Raw genomic sequence first — 22037 nt, forward strand, 5'->3', positions numbered from 1 at the left:
AAAAGCACTTAAGTATAAATCATACTTAGTCCTACTCAAATGTCAACTGTGACACACTAGTTAACCACACTATCACGTTCAGCCTTTTAATTTTCTCTCTCAAGTTTTAATATGACTGAGAACTGGCTTGATTTATTTAGTGCAATTTCTAAAAGAGATACCAAAACCTATGAAAACAGACATTTATTTATTGTATTATATGGCTAAAGTGTTGATTCTGACTTAGAGTTCATCTGTATTTATCACAGAACGATTCCAATTATACCTTTAGAGAGCTCTGCTTGCCAGAAATTAACTTGCTGAGATTTGGTTTCACATGGAAATCCTCAGACATATAATCTAACATCATTTTCCCCAAAACCAAAGAAGAGATAAATATAATCATTAACAGTTCACTGTACTTAAAATATTTGATGTACATCAGGTCATAATTCTTTTCTAGGTTAAATGTCACTAAATCAAGACAAAATTATTCACAATTTGGTTTTAACCCAGGACATCATATATTAATATGATAAATAATACATATGTAATAATAAAATATTGGCAGGGCATGGTGGTTCATTCCCATAATCCTAGTGCCTTGGGGAGTTCAAGGCAGGAGGATTGCTTGAGCCCAGGAGTTCAAGGTTCAAGGCTGCAACGAGCCATGACTGCACCCTGCACTCCAGCTGTCTGGGTGAGATACTGTCTCAAAAAACAAAAAGTTGCTCTGGAACTTTCAGGCAACAACCACCAAAAAAAAAAAAAAACACCCCAAAATATCATGCCTTGTAAACAATATTATTTTAAATGAAAATTTCATTATATCAGTGGGAACACAAAAGGCCATTTCACTGAAAACTCCTACTACCAGTTCTTTTGTATACCCGAGAGGAAAAAATCCTCCTTTAAAAAAAAACAACAGAAATGCCTGGAGGATCCACTAATAACTTAAGAAATTCTGTAGCTTACTTACCCTGATATGTCAGAGTAGATTGCAGTATCTACAAAGTATGTTGGCAAGAGATGAAAAATCAACAGTAAAATGGCCTTGCATCCTAACCCTTGTGTCAGCCACAGGTCGAGAACTGCAGGTACTGCTGCCCAGTATGTCCCCAAGAATGGCACTGCTCCAAGGATTGCTGCTAACGCTGAAAAAAGAGTAAAAGAAAAGCAACTTAACATCATCAGCAAAACACTAACAAAGCAAAAGAATCGAAGCCATAGCTCCTCCTCCTCAACAATTTCCAACAAAACAAGTTAAATACTCACAAACTCAAATATTAGGAAAATGATATGCCCTATCTAACTGAATTTTCTAGCTAAGTAAAGGCTCAGTATCTTAAAACGTGATACTAAAAATCTTTCCAAGTCTGTGTCTTATTTATGGATCTCTTCTTAAGCAATAGAATTTGAGGGTTCTGGAGTTGTTACTCTCAATAGTTAATATACGGTCCTATAAATATACCTACAGAACATGTGTCAAAACTTACACTGAATCCAAAGCCCAATCAGAAATTACTTTCTAAACCTCAGCATATTCTTTACTTTGCTTCTTTCTAATAAAAATAAACAGAAAAAATCCTGAGATGAAGGACCCTGCTTCAAGGTCATTCCCGTTCAGAGCAGTTATGTTCAAGCGCTCTTCCTCCATCTGGCTTCTCTCCAGGTTAAGAGTAAAGCAGATGTAGCTTCTAGTTCTGGTCCTACCAGAAGCCAGGTATGTGACCTTGGAAAACTGGTCTCTCATCTATATGAAAAGTCTACCACTCCACCTCACAAGGTGCTTGCAGGCCAGAGGGTAGGTTTGTGAACATCACAGTAGGGAAGAACGTGAATGAACTTGAAAATGTAGAAGGAAGCACAGACAAATGGGGGAAGAGGGAGATAGTGGTAGAGGCAAATGTGGAAGGCAGAGATATTTAGGAAAACAAGCAGCCATAGAAATAAAGGAAGAAGAAGTAGAAGAACCACCACAGCAGATCTTAAGAGGTATGGAGGCAGCTTATGTGCCCTCAGAAGCATTCATCTTGCCCTGGGATGTAATCCCTCATGGACAAAGCTATTTGACAACACATTGCTCCCTGCCAATCAGTTCAATTCAAACATTACTGAGAGTCAATTATGTCCTACGTGTTATGCCAAGTGCTAGAACATTCATTCATTTAACAAACATTTAGGGCAACTGATACGGGTTTGGATCTGTGTCCCCATCAAAATTCCATGTCAAATTGTAATCCCCAATGTTGGAGGTAAAACCTGGTAGGAGGTGACTGGATCATGGGGGGCAGATTTCACCCCTAGGTGCTGTTCTCATGATAGTGAGTGAGTGAGTTATCGTGAGTCTGGTCATTTAAAACTGTGTAGCACCTTTCCCCTCTCTTCCTCCTGCTCCAGTCATGTAAGACATGCCTGCTTCCCCCTCACCTTCCACCACGATTATGTTTCCTGAGGCCTCCCCCAAAGCAGGAGCCACTATGCTTCCTGTACAGCCTGCAGAACCGTGAGCCCATTAAACCTCTTCTTTATAAATTACCTAATCTCAGATATTTCTTTATAGCAGTGACAGAATAGACTAATAGCAATTTTTACTATGTGCTGGGTATGGTTCTAGCTGCTGGGGATACAGCAACAAACACATTATAAATCATATTTCTGTTCCTAATGTGGACTAGATTCGATCTCAAGCCCAAAAATTTAGTTTTTTAAACTTGAGGAAGTAGACATTTCCTAGACGTATGTAAAATGGCTTAACTTTCCTTAAACAGAGAACAGTGGAAGGTGTAATATGGTTGTTACCTGATGGTATGAAGACAATATTGATGCCAAATATAGTATGAGTCAGCCAGGTGTACAATCCATAGAAGCCAGCCATTTTGAGGGAAGCATCAAATACCCCTCTGGAATGCCCAAAGATAAAAAGAAAGAGTAAATAAACACAGTGTCATATTATGATTCAGAAAAATCACGTGGCCACTTGATTCCAAATCAAGTAACAGCGTTAGTTTTTCTGCTGGCCTGAGAATGCTGTTTTCATTTTATTTCAAAGAAACATAAACACCTTATTTTAAATACATTTACTAAGTTATTCTTCATGTAATATGAAATATGTTTTATTTGGAAATATATTTACTAACTATTCCTTAAATTTCTGATGGAAAAAATAACTGAAACACCTTAAAATACCCTATTCTCTGAAATAATTCATCAACTTTTCACTCTGAAGCAGATATTTCACCACCAAAACAAATGGAAAGAAAATCAAGTGTGAATAACATGTTTCCAAGAATACAGTTTAAACTCTAAGAAACCCAGGCTCTGGCCAGTCCTCCCCTTTTGGAAACAGCCAGTAACGGACAGTGTAACTTGTATTTCACCATCTTTCTTTTATTTAACAAAACCTTCCTACGTTTCTTAAACTATGCAACTAAGCCTACAAAGTAACATCTCTTACAAATTCTATCAAAGAATGCAGGTCATTGGGAGAGAATTTACGGGGAAAAAAAAAGATTCCTAACTCCAGAGTAAAATCAGAGAGAAAAATACAAGAGAGATAAAAACAGACACATGTATTTGGTGACTAATACAGGAATTCAGTACATGAAAATCTGCAATGTCAGGCGCTCTGTTTTTCAGTTGGAAGATTAGTAAGGCAGGACTGTAAGGAGGGGAAATAAGGAACTGTTCAGAGAGCACAAAGGCAGCAACTTGTAAGTAATCTCAAGGCAGCACAAAATCATAAAAACCTGGACTCTATGGGGCGGTGCAGAGGGGTGCGGGGAAAGCACCCTCATACGTTCACCACAGAAGAAAAGCTGTAGTTGAAAAAGAAGACGTTAGCAGCAAAAGAGACCTTGTACATGCAAAAGGAAACACCAAGCTTTTCTAAAGCATCCCAAAAGAGGTATACTGTTAGGAGCAAAGTCAAGCCCTGTAATCTAGTGATTCAGTCATTTAGTAGGGTTCTGGGACATGGATCCAGTGGCAGAATGGCTCCCCAATTATAAAATCTGCTTTGTCATCCTGACCAATAGCTTTCACTAGACAATATCATAAAGGTGCCATATGACTCTGCAACAAGAACCCAGAATAAAGTGGTATCAAAAATACCAAAAGGAAGGGAAAGACCCCAAAGAAAATACCAAGGATCTGCTCAACAACTAAACAGAGAGGACAGAGCAAAAAGAAAATAACAGAGCTTCAGGTTTTAAACCTGAGGGGGAAATAATAGCAGTGTCTCAAAGACATGGAGAAGGCCAGAATGGAAGAAGCATGGAAGAAAAGGGGAGTTTGTTTAGTAAGGGCAACAGGAACTCAAAAAGGATGATGAAAATACCATAGAGGCAGCTGAAATAAGAGACAAGGCTTAATAGAAAATTCAGAACAAGACATCTGAGACACACCAGAATAATTATAGAAGAGTATAGGACATCCTAAAGGGGCAAGTGGAGAGAAAATAGGGCAACAGGTTGTGTTTTCATAAAGGACCTAAAGACAAAGAAATAACAGCCAGAGAGGTAATGAAATCATTTCTGTAGTAGGAGGAAAATCACTAGAGTGCAGTATTCCCGGAGACCAAGGGAGAAGGTAGGTTTTGAGGGGGAGGGAATAATGACATCATCGACCACAGAGAAAAAGAAAGGAAAAAAGTATAGAATTTGTCTAGAACTAGGGAGGTCAGTGAGGAAAAGATAGAGCTATCATGATCCTTCCTTAACCTTATGTTATTTAAAATTTTAAGCCAAAAATAAGTTGACATCAAAGGTGCAACAGAATATTGCAACTCAATCACCCCTCTGGGTGGCAAGTAACCAAGGCTCAATCCAGTAAGGATCACGTGCAGAAAACAGCACAGTCTTCTTTCTTTCACCGCTGAGAATACTGGTTGCTGGTAATGTTCTCAAGGCAACTTTTAAATGCACTATATATTGTTTGCAGTTACTAAACATATTCATGTAACCTAGTGAGGGATGAGAAGACAATATATTCCCTTCTACCTCATTACTCGTGATTTGGCACACAAGAAGTTTTATAAATAAAACAGCGGAGAAAAATCCTCTTACAATTTACCAGAAAACAGAATTTAACTCCCTCAAATTCCTAGCAACTTTTTCTTCTTTTTTGTATCAGCTTTATTAAACTATGGTTTACAAATAATAAAACTCACCAATTTTAAGCATTCAATTCAGTAATTTGGACAAATGTAAACATTCTATAACCATCATCACAATCAAGATGTAGAATATTTCCATCACCCCAAAAAGTTCCCTCATGCCCTTCTATAGTCAAACCCTTCCTAAACTCTGGCCTCTGACGGCCATTAGATATGCTGCCACTATAATTCTGCCTTCTCTAGAATCTCATGTAAACACAACCATACATTATACAGCTTTGTATTAAATTGTGGCAAAATATCCATGGCACAATATTTAGCATCTGAATCATTTTGAGTGTGCACTTCAATAGTGTTGAGTACATTCACGTTGTCATGTACTTTTGGTGTTTCTTTCACCTAGCATAATGCTTTTGAGCTTCACCAACATAGTTGAGTATGTCAGTAGTTTGTTCCTTTTTATTACTGAGTAGTGTTCCATTATGCAGATCGACTAGAATTTGTTTATCCATTCACCAGTTGATGGGCATTTGAGGTGTTTCCGGTTTGGGGGTATTATGAATAATACTGCTATGAACATTTGTGTACAAGTCTTTGGGGACATATGCTTTCATTTCTCGTCTGTAAATACCTAGGAGTGGAGATACTGGGTCATATGGTATCTATTTAACTTTATAACGAATACTAGCTTTAATCTCTCAATTCAGAAAAAACTAAGAGTCCACGGACACCAACCTAGAAGCCACTGCCTCCTACCGCACCGCATATCTCCTCAAGGTATGAGGTTAAACCTCACAGTTTTATGTGAGTGGATGCTGGCAGGAAGAACAATTCAGCTCATGAAAAGCTAAATGACAATGCATCTGAAGCTCCTAGTAACTGACGTAGTGCACAGTGGATGCTCAATAAGCAGTGGCTATTAGTAGAAAATGTGGTGTGCGCACAAGGAAATATTATTCAGCACCCCCCTAAAAAAGGAGGAAATCCTGTCATTTGCGACAACGTGGATGATCCTGGAGGACACTATGGTAAGTTAAATAAGCCAGGCGCAGCACAGATAGACAAACACTGCATCTGGAATGTAAGAGTTGAACTCACAGAAATAGAGAGTAGGATGTGGTTGCCAGGGGCTGAGAGATGGTCAAAGGGTACAAAGTTTCAGTTAGGATGAATAATTTCAGTCGATCTATTGTACAGCATGGTGACTACAGTTAATAATAATGCACTGTATACTTTAAAACTGCTAAGAGTACATCTTAAATGTTCTCACAACAAAAATGGTATGTGAAGTAATGAATATATGAATTAGCTTGATTTAACCATTTCACAATGTAACATTATATTACAAACTATAAATATATAGCATTTTTATTTGTTGCCTGGCTGGTTGCGGTAGTTCACATCTGTAATGCTAACACTGTCAGAGGCCAAAGCAGGTGGATGGCTTGAGTCCAGGAGTTCAAGACCAACCTGGGCAACAGGTGAAACCCCGTCTCTAGTATAACTACAAAAAATTAGCCAGGCATAGTGTGTGCCATTAGTTATATGCCAGATGAAGTTTTATTTGACTTTGGGAGTAAATTATTCCTAGCAATCTCTGAATTTTGGGTTCCATAGAACCTTGGAATTCATTGATAATTATATGCCCAGTATTATAGGTTATTTCACCTTACAATTTAAAATAACCAAACTAAAACTTTTTGGTATGCTACCTGCATGTGCACAGCACATAACTGTGCTTGGCATGTAGTGGGCTGTGTTGTTTCCTGTTGCAGCTGTAATAAATTACCCTAAACTCAATTGGCTTAAAACATACTTTTTATCTTATAATTCAGGTCAGAAGTCCTAAAACCAAGATGCCACATTCTTTCTGGAGGATTTAAGGGAGAATCTGTTTTCTCTTCTTCCAGTAGTTTTTTTTTTTTTAGGCTAGCCAAGTAAAGCAGTGAGAGTTGAGAGGCAACAGAGCAATGTGTAACTGGTTGTGATCATTTAGTTGTAAATACAACCACACTTGGACTAGCCTTTTCCAGTTTTTAAAGGCTGCCTTCATTCCTTGGCTCAAGGCCCCATCTTCCATCTTTCAGATTAGTAGTGTGGTATCCTCCAATCTCTCTCCATCTCTCAGCTCTGCTTCTGTCCACATGTCTCCTTCATTCTGACTCTCCTGCCTTTGTTTTCTAATAAAATTTTTTTATTGAGATGAAGCTTATATAACATAAATTCCATCATTTTAATGTATACAATTCAGTGGTTTTTATTATACTCATAATTTGTGCAACTATCACCATTAATTCTAGAACCTCCTCCCTCTTATAAGGACTTTTTCTAAACTTGTTTTTCTTCTTTCATTAATAATAAAGGTATAGCTGATAATTTTTTTTTGAGACTGGGTGTCAATCTGTCGCCTAGGCTTGAGTGCAGTGGTGCAATCTTGGCTCATTGCAACCTCCACCTCCCAGGCTCAAGTGATCCTCCCACCTCAGCCTCCCAAGTAGCTGGGACTACAGGTGCACACACAACCCCCTACGTGCCAACCACTGTTACATGCTGTGCACACACAAGTTTTGGTTTGGTTATTTTAAATAACCTATAATACTGGGCATATAATTATCATTCGTCTCTAGGGTTCTTTGGAACCTAAATTTCAGAGACTGCTAGGAATAATTTACTCCCAAAGTCAAATAAGATGTCATCTGGCATATAACTAATGGCAAGCACCATATAGTTTGAATGGGCTACCAGAAATCATTAATCAATGCAAGAATATTACTTACAATCATTCCACTGAAAGATCATTTCCCCATTTCATTCATTCATTGGTTGACATCAACCAGTTAGTCAACATTTTTTGCATACTCAAATTCAATAAGCACTTCCCTGTCTTATTATCTATGAAAGACATTATGATACAGTTCATCAACTCTCTTGCAAAAATCACGATAGACGTGGGCTTCTGGCATTCCATAAAGGTGACCATGTATGACTTATGCTGTGTGAATCCACGGTGCCAATGGTCATTACCCTTCCCTTTGTAACTGCTCACAACCATGTGGTCAAGCACTTACTGCAGAAATTGACAGAACACTTACATCAAGTTAACCACTCTAATATTTATGGAATATATAGGCTTCTTCCACCTTTATGTCTCAAAAAATATCTGCCTGTTCTTGGTTTTCTGGGACCTTTTTCTTCAGTGATTCTTCAAAGATTATTGACAGTTGTTCTTTAATTTTACTCCAAGCTCTCCTAGCACTCAGTAGTTGATAAGAATCAAATTCAAAGACTCTGGAGGTTCTTTTCCTCCCTCCTTTTGGTAGCTCAGGTGGACCTGATTTAGCTCAATGGAAGAAGAGACTGACACACCAGCCACTGAGCTGGAGGCACCGCTTTCTAACAAGGCCTATTCCCTACTCACAGACCTCCCATTACTACATAGTCTTAGAGATGTTCTCCTGCCCCATACTATATATAGACTATTACAGGGCAGGATTCCTGTCTATTGGAAGGCAGGCCATCATGCATCCAATCCAGCTATGCCCCACCTAAGCACACCTCTCTGTGGAATAAAAGTTCCAAGAGTTAGGCAGGATCACCTTTTTCTCAGCTAGGATTTTCCCCTAATAAAGCCTGTTGTATATTTATACCGTATGGCACTAAAGGTGTGAATATTCATGCCTCCTTTCCACAACTATATATAATAATAACTCCTCTGCACCAGGAGCTTGAATTGACTTCAAATGATTGTTTACAATGTTAACTCTTCCTAACCAGCTCTTGATCTTCATCCTTTATAAACTCTAGGATGAAACTTACTTTTTCACACATTTCCTGACACTTAACTTTAGCTCTCAACCCTCTCTTTTCTGACAAACCAGATTGTGCTTGCTACTTTTCTAAACTGAGTAAGAAAAAAATAACAAGACAATTCAGGATTTAATCAGATGACCTGCTTTTAATGGAATGATATTTGAAGCAAGGAGTGGGATGGGGAGAGTAACAAGCCAGTCCAGAGAAGCTGTATGAACTCAGTGTACACAGGGCCTTAGACCACAGCTGAGTAGGAATTACCTGTCTAAGGAAGAAGAAAAATAATGAAGAAAAGGAGAAGTGAAGAGTTCAAAGTGAAATTCTGCCTCCTCCACATTTCCTTACACTGGTTCCACCCTCTTTTCTAAAGGATTGTCATTTCTCTTCCCAGTATTCTAGCCTCACTGCAATATGGCATATCTCAAGTAGAAAGTGAGCTAGTGTGAGAGACCAGTCAGCTTTTAGAGACACAGCATATACAATTACCAGTGGGAAAAGTACTCCCCAGCTCCCTTGACAGCTCTCTACATATTTATGGGGTACATAATAATGCTTCAATACATATAATGTATAGTAATCAGATGGGTTAATTGGCATATCTATCATCTTGATCACTTATCATTTCGGTTTTTTGTTGTTTTTTTTTTTGAGACAGAGTCTCATGCTGTCGCCGAGGCTACAGTGCAGTGGCATGATCACAGCTCAATGCAATCTCCACCACCTGGGTTCAAGCAATTCTCCTTCCTCAGCCTCCCGAGTAGCTGGGACTACAGGCGCGTGCCACCACACCCAGCTAATTTTTGTATTTTTAGTTGAGATGGGGTTTCTCCATGTTGGCCAGGCTGGTCTTGAACTCCTGACCCTAGGTGATCTGCCCACCTTGGCCTCCCAAAGTGCTGGGATTTGAGGTGTGAACCACCGTACCTGGCCTCATTTCTTTTGTTGGGAGCATTCCGTATCTTCCTTCTAGCTACTTGAAACTATATAATTTATTGTTGTTGACTACAGTCATTCTACAGTGCTGTAGTACATTATAACCTATTCCTTCTAAGTTTTGTATCCTTTTTTTTTTGTATCCTTTAACACATCTCTCTCTATCCACCCCTTCCCAGCCCCAACCTCCCTTGAGATGTCACATCTTCCCTTTCTTGATTCATTTGCCCTGGAAACCCAGCTCCACAGGGTGTCATATAGCAACCTGGCTGACATTAAATTTCCAGCATGAGGGGAACGGCCACACTGTGCATTCAGCCCTAGAGAGCTGCTGAGGGGCACAGGGGATGAGCTGCTTATGTGGAATTCTTCCATTCTCACCCTCCAAAATAGTGGTGAAACAGAGAAACATAGAATGACAGCATCACACTAGATCATCTGCAGGCTATGGCAGTAGTAAATATTAATTCAATATTTTTATACAGTAATACATGGTTTTGTGTCCTTGACAATGCCTAGTGATTGTGCACACTTACTCTAATGCTACCTAAAAAAATAACAAGGGGTTGTTTCAATTACACAGGCAAATAGTAAACACGTAACTCAAAACTAGTTCCATTATAAGCCCATTAAAATGAATTTAGTAGTTTTCAAAGCATCACAATGAGAAACTAAAAGAAACATTTTTAAGGTAATTTACCTTGGAAACTTAAGTTTATGAGATTCTTTCATCAAGTAGGTTAAGCATACCTTTACTGTCTTGATTATTATTTAAGAACTCCAGCTAATTTAATTTCCCCAAATAGGTGTAAGAGATTTCTGCTTCTCTATTCCAGTGTTGGGAAAGATTTCTTCAAATAAATGAAAATACATTTTCTTACAGCTTTACATTCTTCCTTACACATTTAAATATTGTTTATACTCTTAAATCAATGAGAGTTTGTAATAAATATTTCATTTGCTCAAAGCAAAAAAATGGAAACACTGATTCACCAAATGATCAACGCTCACTTTTTTTAATCCAAACACTTTTATTTCTCCAAAATTGGGAGGTACCAGTGGGAAGCATGTTCACTTTCCAAATGAGAATTGCATGGCATACACATTCTCTTATCTAATTCATCAGGACGCCCACCCACTGGCACTGAAAAGCTGTAATCCCAGCAAGCAAGAGCCATACCCGTGTGCATGCACTCATGTGAAAATATCACACACACTAAATTGCATTGAGGCCGTGACAACATGCAACTTAGTAATGTGCAATATCTCCACCAGAGCAAGCAGAATGGGAGCATCAGGGAAGAAGGGTGTGATGTATACATTCAGGAGACAACATGCTGCTAAAGAGAGGAAAATGGTCTGGGGATAAAGGATGCATGCCACTGACTCAAAACTTCATGAAATGAAAACCCAACTGCAAATGTATTCAACTGAGAAGAATACTTATTCAGAATCAAAATAATGAGTAATGTTCAAAACTTCAATGAGATAGTGATCATAAAGAAGCCACATACTTCAGAAGGCAAAGCTTCACGAGCAGACACTTTCACTGTCTGGTCATGCAATTAACACCCAATTTCAATTCCACTTTCGACTTATTCACAGATCATAAAAATGAATGTAATGATTTCCACTTAGCTGCAACATAGATGATGATTAATGACTGATGCTTATAAAAGTTGGTATCACTGATATTTGTAGGCTAAACTGCACTTTGAGGACATTACAGTATTTTCAGAGTCATTTATAAATTATAAATCATAACCACTTATTTTTCCCTCAAAATCTTTTTCCATGAAGAAACATATTGCCTCTTCAACACAAACCTTCAGGATGAAAAATCCAACAGGAGCTCTTAGAGAACTCACTACCATCTTCTCCACAGGAGAAAGCTCTTCAGAGGAATCTCTATAAAACCTGTACCTTTCAAGTCTTGAATTTGCGCCAGTAAAGAAACAGCCCTAGGAACTTAAATTACAAAAAAAAATCACCTTGAATTACAGTCTTAAAATTATATAACTTGATATAGCTTTGGTTAGAAAAATGGCTCAGGCCATAACCCATTTAGTCTGTACCATATTTATCAGATTCATAAAAATCTATCAATTCTGAGAACCACTCGACTATAGTTCTGGTACCAAAGGTTGTTAAAATTTTTTCTGTATTTAAAATAAGGTGATAATAAAACAAATGGTTTTTAAATTCCAGTATACTATGGAACCAAGACATGAGCTACTGTTATAATACATAATTAGTGTGTGCACTCCCAAGAAGGTAAGTCAAATCTAATTTGTAAAAGACCGATTTCCTCATATCCCTGTAGATGACAGCACTCTTTCTAATCTCAAATTCTCTCCTGAGCCAAAGACCTGAATTTCTAAGTGCCACCCTCTTATGTCCACAAATATAAGTCATGATCTTCCCTAACCAGCTCCTCTTGAAAGAAGGCATCATGGTGTAACAGAATATGTGCTTTCAATCAGCTGAACCTAGGTGTGACTAACAGCTTTACTTACCACTGACTGGCAAACACAACATCTAGGAATTAAGTTTAAAACAAAAAAGGTGGTATATTTGGTAAGAAAAAAAGTGACAGACATTTAAAGGATGGTCTGCTCTAAGAAAGCAGAACAACAGAAAATTCAAAACTGCGATGTGAAAATAGAAATATTTTTCTAAGAATAAGAGTCAGTAACAATGAAGGTTACTTGAGGAAAATGGAAGCATCATCTTTCCTGAAGTTCTTTATGAACAAGGTAGATATTTTTCTGCAAAGCTTGGCTTAAGCCACACTGACTGGAGAATTCCTACCAGCCTTTGATATGGCTGCTCCAACAGCTTTATCCTATTGGGAAGATAAAAGATTAGCTTTCCTTTTTGGTAGAGCATTTGCAAAAGCTTTTTTGAGTCAGAAAGATCCTAGATAAACAAAGATAATCTATTGCTAGAATTTTCATCATTTCATTTATTCAGTAAAGATGATAGTCAATGGTCATATAGAACTTAGGAGGGAAGCTATAGCCAGTACTTCCTTCAAAACAGCTTCACCCCAAATGCTGTTACACTGGATAATATACTCTGAAATCTGGAATCTTTACAGATGGCCCCCATGTGGATACCTGAGGGCACTATATAGGTGTTAAGAGCATTTTTTTTTTAATCCCACTTGATAGCCAATCGCACAAACAAGGTATTGGTGAAGACCTTATCCAGGCCTTGCTAGTAGGAAAAGGGGAGAGAACTTAGCAAAAGTTATACAGACATCATATTTTAGGAGCATGCATCCTGTTTGAATGTTAACTGAAGGTTTTCTAACAATCAAAGTGGGATTCTCACTAGCTATTACATGAACACAGTGAAAAAATAAACCAAGATCAATAAGATACAATTATCAGAGAAAAAAAAGAAATCAAGATTTCTGTGGAAGACTAGTTCCAGACAATGGTATTTATTAAAAGTATGTGGAGACAGAAATGCCAGCCAAAGATTCACTATTCAAGAGACACTAAAGACTACCTGGTTAACAACATATTAGAAAAAGGAGCTCTAATGGACAATAGGAGGGTTTAATTTGAGATGTATGCATAAGAAGTAAAAATGTAGTTGAGTCTTGTTAATGAGCAATGAGAACAGGGGTTGGAAGAGGGGCTGAGAGAGGCCTGCTCTGCAAAAGGGCCCTCCCTACCAGAAATGATGAAGAGGAAAAGATAAAGGAAGTCAAGAGCCAATGACCTGGAAAGAGCTTATAAGGAGGAAAAGTTGAAGTTCATTCAGAAACCAAGCCTGTAAATACATGGATGCCAGAAATCATAATGAAAGTTTCTGGCCAGAACCTCCAGTGCATACAGAGCCTATAACTTAAGAGATAAACAACGATTCTGCATTTCCAGTATCCAACCTACCCCTCGCGGAGGGCACAGCTTGGCTTTAGGACAGAGGAGAAACAGGAACGCCACCTACTCTCCTTCTGGAGCAAAGCTAGAAATCCTGACAGCAGAGGGTTCTGAAAGAAGTTGGAGATGGGGGTGGTGGAAGCGGGGGTTCTCTTAAGCAAGTGACATGATGCTAAGAGCTAGTCTAAGATCCTGCTGATGGAAAGCTGATGGAGATAGACCATTACATCTTTGTAAATCACAGGTTTGAGAGAAGGTTATCAAAACTGCTTTGAATTGTTAAATTTTGTTTTGTTTTTGAGACAGAGTCTTACTCTGTTGCCTAGGCTGCAGTGCAGTGGTGTGACCAAGTTCACTGCAGTCTCCATCTTCCAAGCTCAAGCAATCCTACCACCTCAGCCTCTTAAGTAGCTGGGACTACAGATGCACACCACCATGCCTGGCTAATCTTTTTTATTTTTAGTAGAGACAAGGTCTCACTATGCTGCCCAGGTTGTCTCAAATTCCTGAGCTCGAGCAATCCTCCTGCCTTGGCCTCCCAAAGTGCTGGAATTACAGGTGTGAGCCACCACACCCGGTCTGTTTTTTTGTTTTTTAAGAAACAGGGTCTTGGCCGGGCATGGTGGCTCATGCCTGTAATCCCAGAATTTTGGGAGGCCGAGGTGGGCAGATCACTTAAGGTTAGGAGTTTGAGACCAGCCTGGCCAACATGGTGAAACCAAGTCTCTACTAAAAATACAAAAATTAACCGGGTGTGGTGGTGCACGCCTGTAGTCCCAGCTACTTGGGAGGCTGAGGCAGGAGAATCACTTGAACTCTGGAGGCAGAGACTGCACTGAGCCAAGATCACACCACTGCAATCTATCTCCAAAAAACAAAGAAAACAGGATCTAGCTCTGTCACCAAGGCTGGAGCGCAGTGGCGTGATTACAACTCACTGTAACCTCAAGTTCCTCAAGCAAGCCTCCAGCCTCAGCCTCCCAAGTAGCTGGGGTTACAGCTGCATGCCACCAAGCCCAGACAATTTTTAAAATTTTTTTTATAGAGACAGGGTCTCACTATGTTGTCCAGACTGATCTCAGACTCCTCACCTCAAGCAATCCTCCTGCCTCAAGCAATCTGAGTGGCATGAGCCACTGTACCCGGCCTGAATCTTTTTCTTATTAACAACTGCACTGTGCATATTTATCCTCTCAAAATGAGATGAAAACCTTGAAAATACCAGAGTCCTTCAGAGTTTAGCACTGAATGTTATCAGGATGCTCACGACAAAAAACAGGCTTATCATGGAAAAAAAATTCTGGGAGAAATAAGAATAGCATAAACCTTATCCCTACCTGATAGCTTCTTCCACAGACTGGCCAATAATATTAGAAGAAGGACCTGGCTGAGATAGTGGAGTCAGGCTTATCACCCACTTCACTGGCTTGTAGTACTCATCACTGGAACTTAATAGATAAAATAGTGTGGTCAGGAAAATTATCTGCAAAACAAAGGACAATATCTCCTAAAAAAAATCGTATTTGGAAACTATAGGAAGACAGACATCTGTAATTGCAAATGAAATCAGAAATATGCTTTAACAAGGAAGGAAATGTGAGGTGTACTTATCTATGTGGACATACCAGAGAAAGTACAAAATTGAGAAGGGCTGTCCCACTGTAGAAGAGGATGGTCAAGAGTGTAGTGACAGTGGTGAACAGCAGGCTCACATTCCGGCTCATAACGATCCACAGAGACTCCAAGATCTGGCGAGGAGGAAAAGCTGGATATCAGAACCAATCCTCATGAAAAAAGTTTCTACAGCCATCTAGTGTGCTTTTAATACAGTGTTTTAGTAACATGAACTGAAAAGCTAAGAACTGAGGATTACTTCAAATGAAAAATAAAAAAATTAAAAAATAAACCAAAAACAGTTGTATAATCAATAGTAAAGAAAATGGTGAATCCACACCAAATAATATAGACAGCCATTAAAAACATCACTGTTATAACATGGTAAAATATTTTACAATAAAATGCTAAATTTAAAAAACAGGATTAAAAATTTTTATATATAATTGGTGGGGCATGGTGGCTCATACCTGTAATCCCAGCAATTTGGGAGGCTGAGGCAGGTGGATCACCTTAGGTCAGGAGTTCCAGACCAGTCTGACCAAGATGGTAAAACCCTGTCTCTACTAAAAATACAAAATTAGCCAAGCGTGGTGTGGCGCATGCTTGTAATCCCAGCTACTTGGGAGGCTGAGGCAGGAGAATCGCTTAAACCCAGATGGCAGTGGTTGCAGTGAGCCGACATCCTGCCGTTGCACTCTAGCCTGGGCAGCAAGAACAAAACACTGTCTCAAAATAAATAAACAAACAAATAAATAAATAAATAAAACACACACACACACACATATACATACATACATATATATATCATTGTAGCTATGTAAAAATGGCAAGCAGAGAAAAAATATGGTCATGCATCACTTAATGATGGAGATACATTCTGAGAAATGTGTCATTAGGCGATTTCACCCTGCAAACATCATAAAGTGTACTGATACAAACCTAAATGGTAAAGCCTGGCACACATATAGGCTATGAGATACAACCTACTACTCCTAAACTATAAACCTTTGTAGCATGTTACTGTACTGAATAACACATGCAACCACAATACAGGTATTTGTATATCTAAACATGTAAAAGGTACAGTAAAAATACAGTACTATAAATCTTATGGGACCATGATTGCATTATGTGACCCATCATTAACAGAGACATTATTATGTGACACATGTCATGACTTTACCTCCAGGGGAATATGCTAGAGTACAACCTGTGGTGATATTTATCTTGTAGGATCCTAAGTGCAGGCCATGAAATTCCAGTATTTGCTTTACTGGCTGCCTGGCGCCCACCCTTGCCATTTCCAACTTAGAGCTATCTACAAATATAAAAAGCATCACCTCAATGACTTCATTAAATCACAAGAAAAGCAATCAACAGACAGGGACAAGAGCAGTGCTCTGAGGCCAAAAATCTTTCCTGAGACAGGCAATGACCAGTATATTGAGGTCTACTGAGTTCAGCTGATTTGTCACCTACACATTCACTAGAACCAGATATCATGAGGAAGGTTTCTCATAGATGTTAAATATTAATAAAGGAGAGGTACAATATTTATAGTATACCTGCATGTTTCATTTACGATCTCAAATCCCCTTATTATAATATCTGTTCCATTCTTCCCAAGTGGACTATCCTTCCTCTTAATGAAAAATACAAAAGCAAAATGACCAGAAAAACACCTTCCATTACCATTTCTAAAATGCTTCCACAGACCTCCCAACAATGCCATGAGTGAAGAAATGTGGATGATATTATCTCTATTTTATAGATACATAATTTGAAGTTCACAAATTTTTTTAAAAACTTGCCTAAGGGCACAAAGCTAGTAAGTAGAACTAGAGCTTAGAGCTTATATGCTGTGGGGCAGAACTCACAACATCTGATTTTTGTTTTGGTGCCCTTCCCAAAACAGCAGTTCTGGTTTTTGTCATATGTCCATCTGTTCTATGAAAAGTCCTCTCCATTCCTTTCCTACTTCAGATGTACCATTTATAAAGGCATACTTTGTTGCCCTTGGCATTTCTTGCAAACCTCAGCTCAGTTTCCTAAGAGAACTCTGGCAGGCTGGTTTCATTTACAAAAACTCCTTACATAAAACCTTGAAAATGCTTCACAATGCCCACAAAAATATGCAAGATTGACTAGTTGACCTCGTGGGATAAAGAATGAATGAACAATGCCATCAGTTCCAAGAAACAAGCCAACAATGCCTTTACTTGTGATTTGACAAGCATTCTTTTTGCAGCTTCAGTCATTTTGGAATTTTTATTTAAAAAAAAAAAAAAAGTTTCTGGGTTGCATTAAGAGAAAATACCTTGTGGTAATTCTTAAGAAATTAACTAAATACATTAATTTTAGACTGTTAGTCTCCAACAACGAAAAAGTAACCTTTCCTATTTGAAAGAAAGAAAGGGAATCAACTGGAGAAAACAGAGGAAAAAACATTTCTAGAATATTAACTAAATCCTTAAAGTAAAGTGGTTTTAATTTATATGGCAGGCTTAGGGAGGAGAAAATGGGTAAAGGCAGGCACAATACCAAGGCCCATGAAACTCTGAAAACAAAACAGATTTATGGAGACAAAATGTATTGCAACTCAGGTTGGGTGCAGTGGCTCACACCTGTAATCCCAGCACTTTGGGAGGCCAAGGTGAGCGGATCACTTGAAGCCAGGAGTTTGAGACCAGCCTGGCTAATATAGTGAAATCCCATCCCTACTAACAATACAAAAAAATTAGGTGAATGTGGTGGTCTGTAATACCAACTACTCAGGAGGCTGAGGCACAAAAATTTCTTGAACCCAGGAGGTGGAGGTTGCAGTGAGCTGAGATCATGCCACTGCGCTCCAGACTGGATGACAAAGCGAGTCTGTCTCTGGAAAAAGAAAAAAAAAAAAAAAAGGATCCTAACTCATAAGTAGAAAACATGAGCCAGGTTTGATATCAGTTTAATCAACAATAGCAATGTAAGTACTGGAAGAACGTCACAAAGAGTTCATTATGAAACATATAAAAAGCCCAAGAGACTTACTGAACCAACTAAGCAATGTGGTCATGAAAGGTGGTCTCTACTGTGGATAAGAACTGACCAACAAGGCCTCACCATCTCCAGTGGCTCTGCAGTCCTTTACTCTGAGTCCACCACTCACCAAACAACCGTTTGATTATTAATTTGATTTCCCAGTACTTATTAAGAGCCATCAGCCCACCTTCTTATGGAGCCAGCGAAGGAGATTCAAAGACAACAGTTTAGAAAAACAGAGGAGGAACAGGACATTGCAGAGATGCAGAGGTCTAAATAAGGGAAAATGTCTCCCTGGCAGAACTGAGCCACCTCTGTCTGCCTCAGAGAGTTGGGAGGGAGCCTGGAGACGATGGACCACGTGAGCTCTGCTATCTTTCTCTAGTTCCAATCTTTTTTATCTATCTATAAAGGAAGGGAGATGAGTCAGGTGACCTCAAAACACCATTTCAACTCAGCCACTGTACTTCTAAATACAAAAATAATTATTGGCTGAGCGGCTCATGTCTGTAATCCCAGCACTTTGGGAGGCCGAGGTGAAAGAACAGCTTGAGCTCAGGAGTTCAAGACCAGCCTGTGCAACATAGCATGACCCCATCTCTGCAAAAAACTTAAAATTTAAAAATCAGCTGGGTGTGGTGGTATATGCCTGTAGTCTCACCTACTCAGGGAGAAGAAGGAGGAGGATGAAGCAGGAGGATGGCTTGAGCCCAGGAGGTTGAGGATGCAGTAAGCCACAGTCAAATCACTGCACTACAGTCTAATGTGCTTCTCTTAGTTTAATTGAGGACCTAACACTGTACTAAATTCTAAGGTAGGGATATATGAGATTCCTTCTACCTCCAAAAACTTATAATCTAATCCAGAAGATTGGGTATAAACACTAAAGTGTCAAAAATATGTTTAGGTATCAAAAGAGTGAAAACAATAAATGCAAAAGGAATCTGAATGTAGAGAAACCTCAATGTGTTCTGAAATACACTGTGAAGATTTCATGAACAAGATCGGCCTAAGCCAACTATTTACAACAATATCCAAAAAAAAAAAAACTGACAAAACAAAGCAAATAAAGATATAAAGGTATGAGACTAAGAAATGTTGAGTTCTCTAGAGGATGAAATACAGTTTGAAAGATAACACAACATTACATATAAAGTCTGGCCTCTGGAGCCAAGGAAAGATGAACTGAATTTGAATATCAACTGCTATTTACCATGCTAACTATTTAACACCTCTGAGCCTTTTTTTGGTTATTAAAATGAAGGCAATCATACTAGTTTTGCAGAATCACTGGGAGAATTAAATTGGAAAATATTAAGCACCTAGCACAATATTTGACACAAAATATTTCATACAAAAACTACTAAATAATCATCTGTTCCCTGAACTGTCCATTACTCAATATTTAAATGTGTTTAGGGATACAGAAATTGTACTTTTCTTTTTGAGGGACTACACAGCAAAACTGTTATTTTAGTGTCAAAAACTGCCTCTTCTCTTTCCATAAGAATTTATAAAATTTAATTTTTCTGTATCATCTATCTTAGTATGATTTAACACTGTCACTTCATTCATCAGTAAGAGATGCTTAGGTCAGGCGCGGTGACTCACGCCTGTAATCCCAGCACTTTGGGAGGTCGAGGAGGGTGGATCACAAGGTCAGGAGATTGAGATCATCCTGGATAACACGGTGAAACCCTGTCCCTACTAAAAATACAAAAAATTAGCTGGGCATGGTGGCGGGTGCCTGTAGTTCCAGCTACTCGTGAGGCTGAGGCAGGAGAATGGCTTGAACCCGGGAGAATGGCATGAACCCGGGAGGCGGAGCTTGCAGTGAGCCGAGATCGCGCTACTGCACTCCAGCCTCGGTAACGGAGCGAGACCCTGTCTCAAAAAAACAAACAAAACAAAAACCAGATGCTTTTAAGTTCAATGACTACAGTCACAAAACAAAACAAAAAGGGATTCAGTAACTTTTAGTTAACACACCTGAATTTTGGGGGAAAGCAGACATTCAAAGGTATTATTAGATGATACACTATTTTGTGTATGCACTGGCATTAAAGAGCCAACTGGAAGGTCCAGGATACTGGATGGAACCTGCTGACTGACTAATGGGCTTTTCTATAGGCTGATCTGGCAGGGACCTTCCAGCTGCTTTTAGTGTTGCACTCTTAAAAAGGACAATACTGCCAGGGATCCCCAGACAGGTAACAAAAGAGAAAACAAAACAAACTTTAAAGAAACGTAGAGCAAAGAGAGAGCAGAAGACATTTTAAATATTTTATTAGTAATATTCTCAAATAAGTAAAAAAGGATGGTTCAGAAGAAAGAGCTGTTGGATATTACAAGTATGATAGCAGGAAAAATGAAAATTTCAATCACAGTTTCTTTTTTTGTTTTGTTTTGAGATGGAGTTTCGCTCTTGTTACCCAGGATGGAGTTCAATGACACAATCTCAGCTCACCACACCCTCTGCCTCCCAGGTTCAAGTGACTCTCCTGCCTCAGCCTCCTGAGTAGCTGGGATTACGGGCATGCGCCATCACGCCAGACTAATTTTGTATTTTTAGTAGAGACGGGGTTTCTCCATGTTGGTTAGGCTGATCTTGAACTCCCAACCTCAGGTGATCTGCCCGTCTCGGCCTCCCAAAGTGCTGGGATTACAGGCATGAGCCACCGCGCCCACCCTCAATCACTGTTTCAAAGGCAAGTTGAAGCTATTTCTCAGGGGAAAAAGAAAACAAAGAGAAAACAGAAAAGAGGCTTTCAAAATTAAGGAATCCATGTTAAAGGCCCAATATCTGATTAATAGCACTTCACCTTCCACATTAAGAAGGCAAAAGATAACATCTAAAACTGCAAAACAAAGAAAAGAGTAGCATAAACATTATTTTAGAAATTCAGAGGTAAATACCCAGGGAAAGCTAAAAGAATTGACAGTTGTTTGTAAAGAAAAAGATGGGAAATTGGGAGGCATACAACAGGGCACTGCTGCTTATTCAAATCTTTCAGCGTTACTGCCTTTTCAGTGATGGTCATGTATTATTTTGATAAAAATTAAATTTAGGCCAGGTGCGATGGCTCATGACTGTAATCCCAGCACTTTGGGAGGCCAAGGCAGGCAGATCACTTGAGGTCAGGAGTTCAAGACCAGTTTGGGTCAACACGGAGAAACCTGTATCTACAAAAATGTAAAAAAAAAAAAGAAAAAGAAAAAATTAGCTGGGTGTGGTGGTGCACGCCTGTAATCCCAGCTACTGAGGAGGCTAAGGTAGGAGAATTGCTTGAACCTGGGAGGCGGAAGTTGAAGTAAGCTGAGATCACACTACTGCACTCCAGTCTAGGCAACAGAATGAGACTCCGTCTCAAAAAAAAATTAATTTTAAAAAGTTTAGTACAGCAAACCTCAATTTTTGTTCACTTGATGAAAGTCACAAGTTTATGCACAAGAAAATTACTCTCTGTGAAATTCTATGTCCAAGACACCATACAAAATATGCTATGGAATGAGGAGGAGCGGTAGTTAGCACTTAGGAATGCTGCAAAGACTGCAGAGGTGATGGCGCACGGTGGGAGGTTAGGTGGGAAGGTAACAAGCTAAGCATTCAACACATCCCATCCCTCCAATGTAACTGGAACCATATTTCCATCTAGTCAAGGGTC

General features: G+C 39.0%; 1 protein-coding gene across 1 annotated transcript in view; it reads right to left on the bottom strand.

Moving 5' to 3' along the window:
• The window catches only part of TMEM245 (transmembrane protein 245), a 100989-nt gene that overhangs the window by 17262 nt on the left and 61690 nt on the right, over positions 1–22037 (bottom strand). The window contains exons 13-16 of the mRNA XM_011966376.1: positions 15357–15479; positions 15069–15214; positions 2782–2882; positions 959–1133 (exon numbers count right to left, since the gene is read on the bottom strand). Coding sequence (XP_011821766.1) covers positions 959–1133; positions 2782–2882; positions 15069–15214; positions 15357–15479 — 545 coding nt within the window. The remainder of the gene's footprint in view (positions 1–958; positions 1134–2781; positions 2883–15068; positions 15215–15356; positions 15480–22037) is intronic.

Source organism: Mandrillus leucophaeus, unplaced genomic scaffold (assembly GCF_000951045.1).
Source record: "Mandrillus leucophaeus isolate KB7577 unplaced genomic scaffold, Mleu.le_1.0 Scaffold76, whole genome shotgun sequence".
NCBI classification, from domain to species: domain Eukaryota; kingdom Metazoa; phylum Chordata; class Mammalia; order Primates; family Cercopithecidae; genus Mandrillus; species Mandrillus leucophaeus.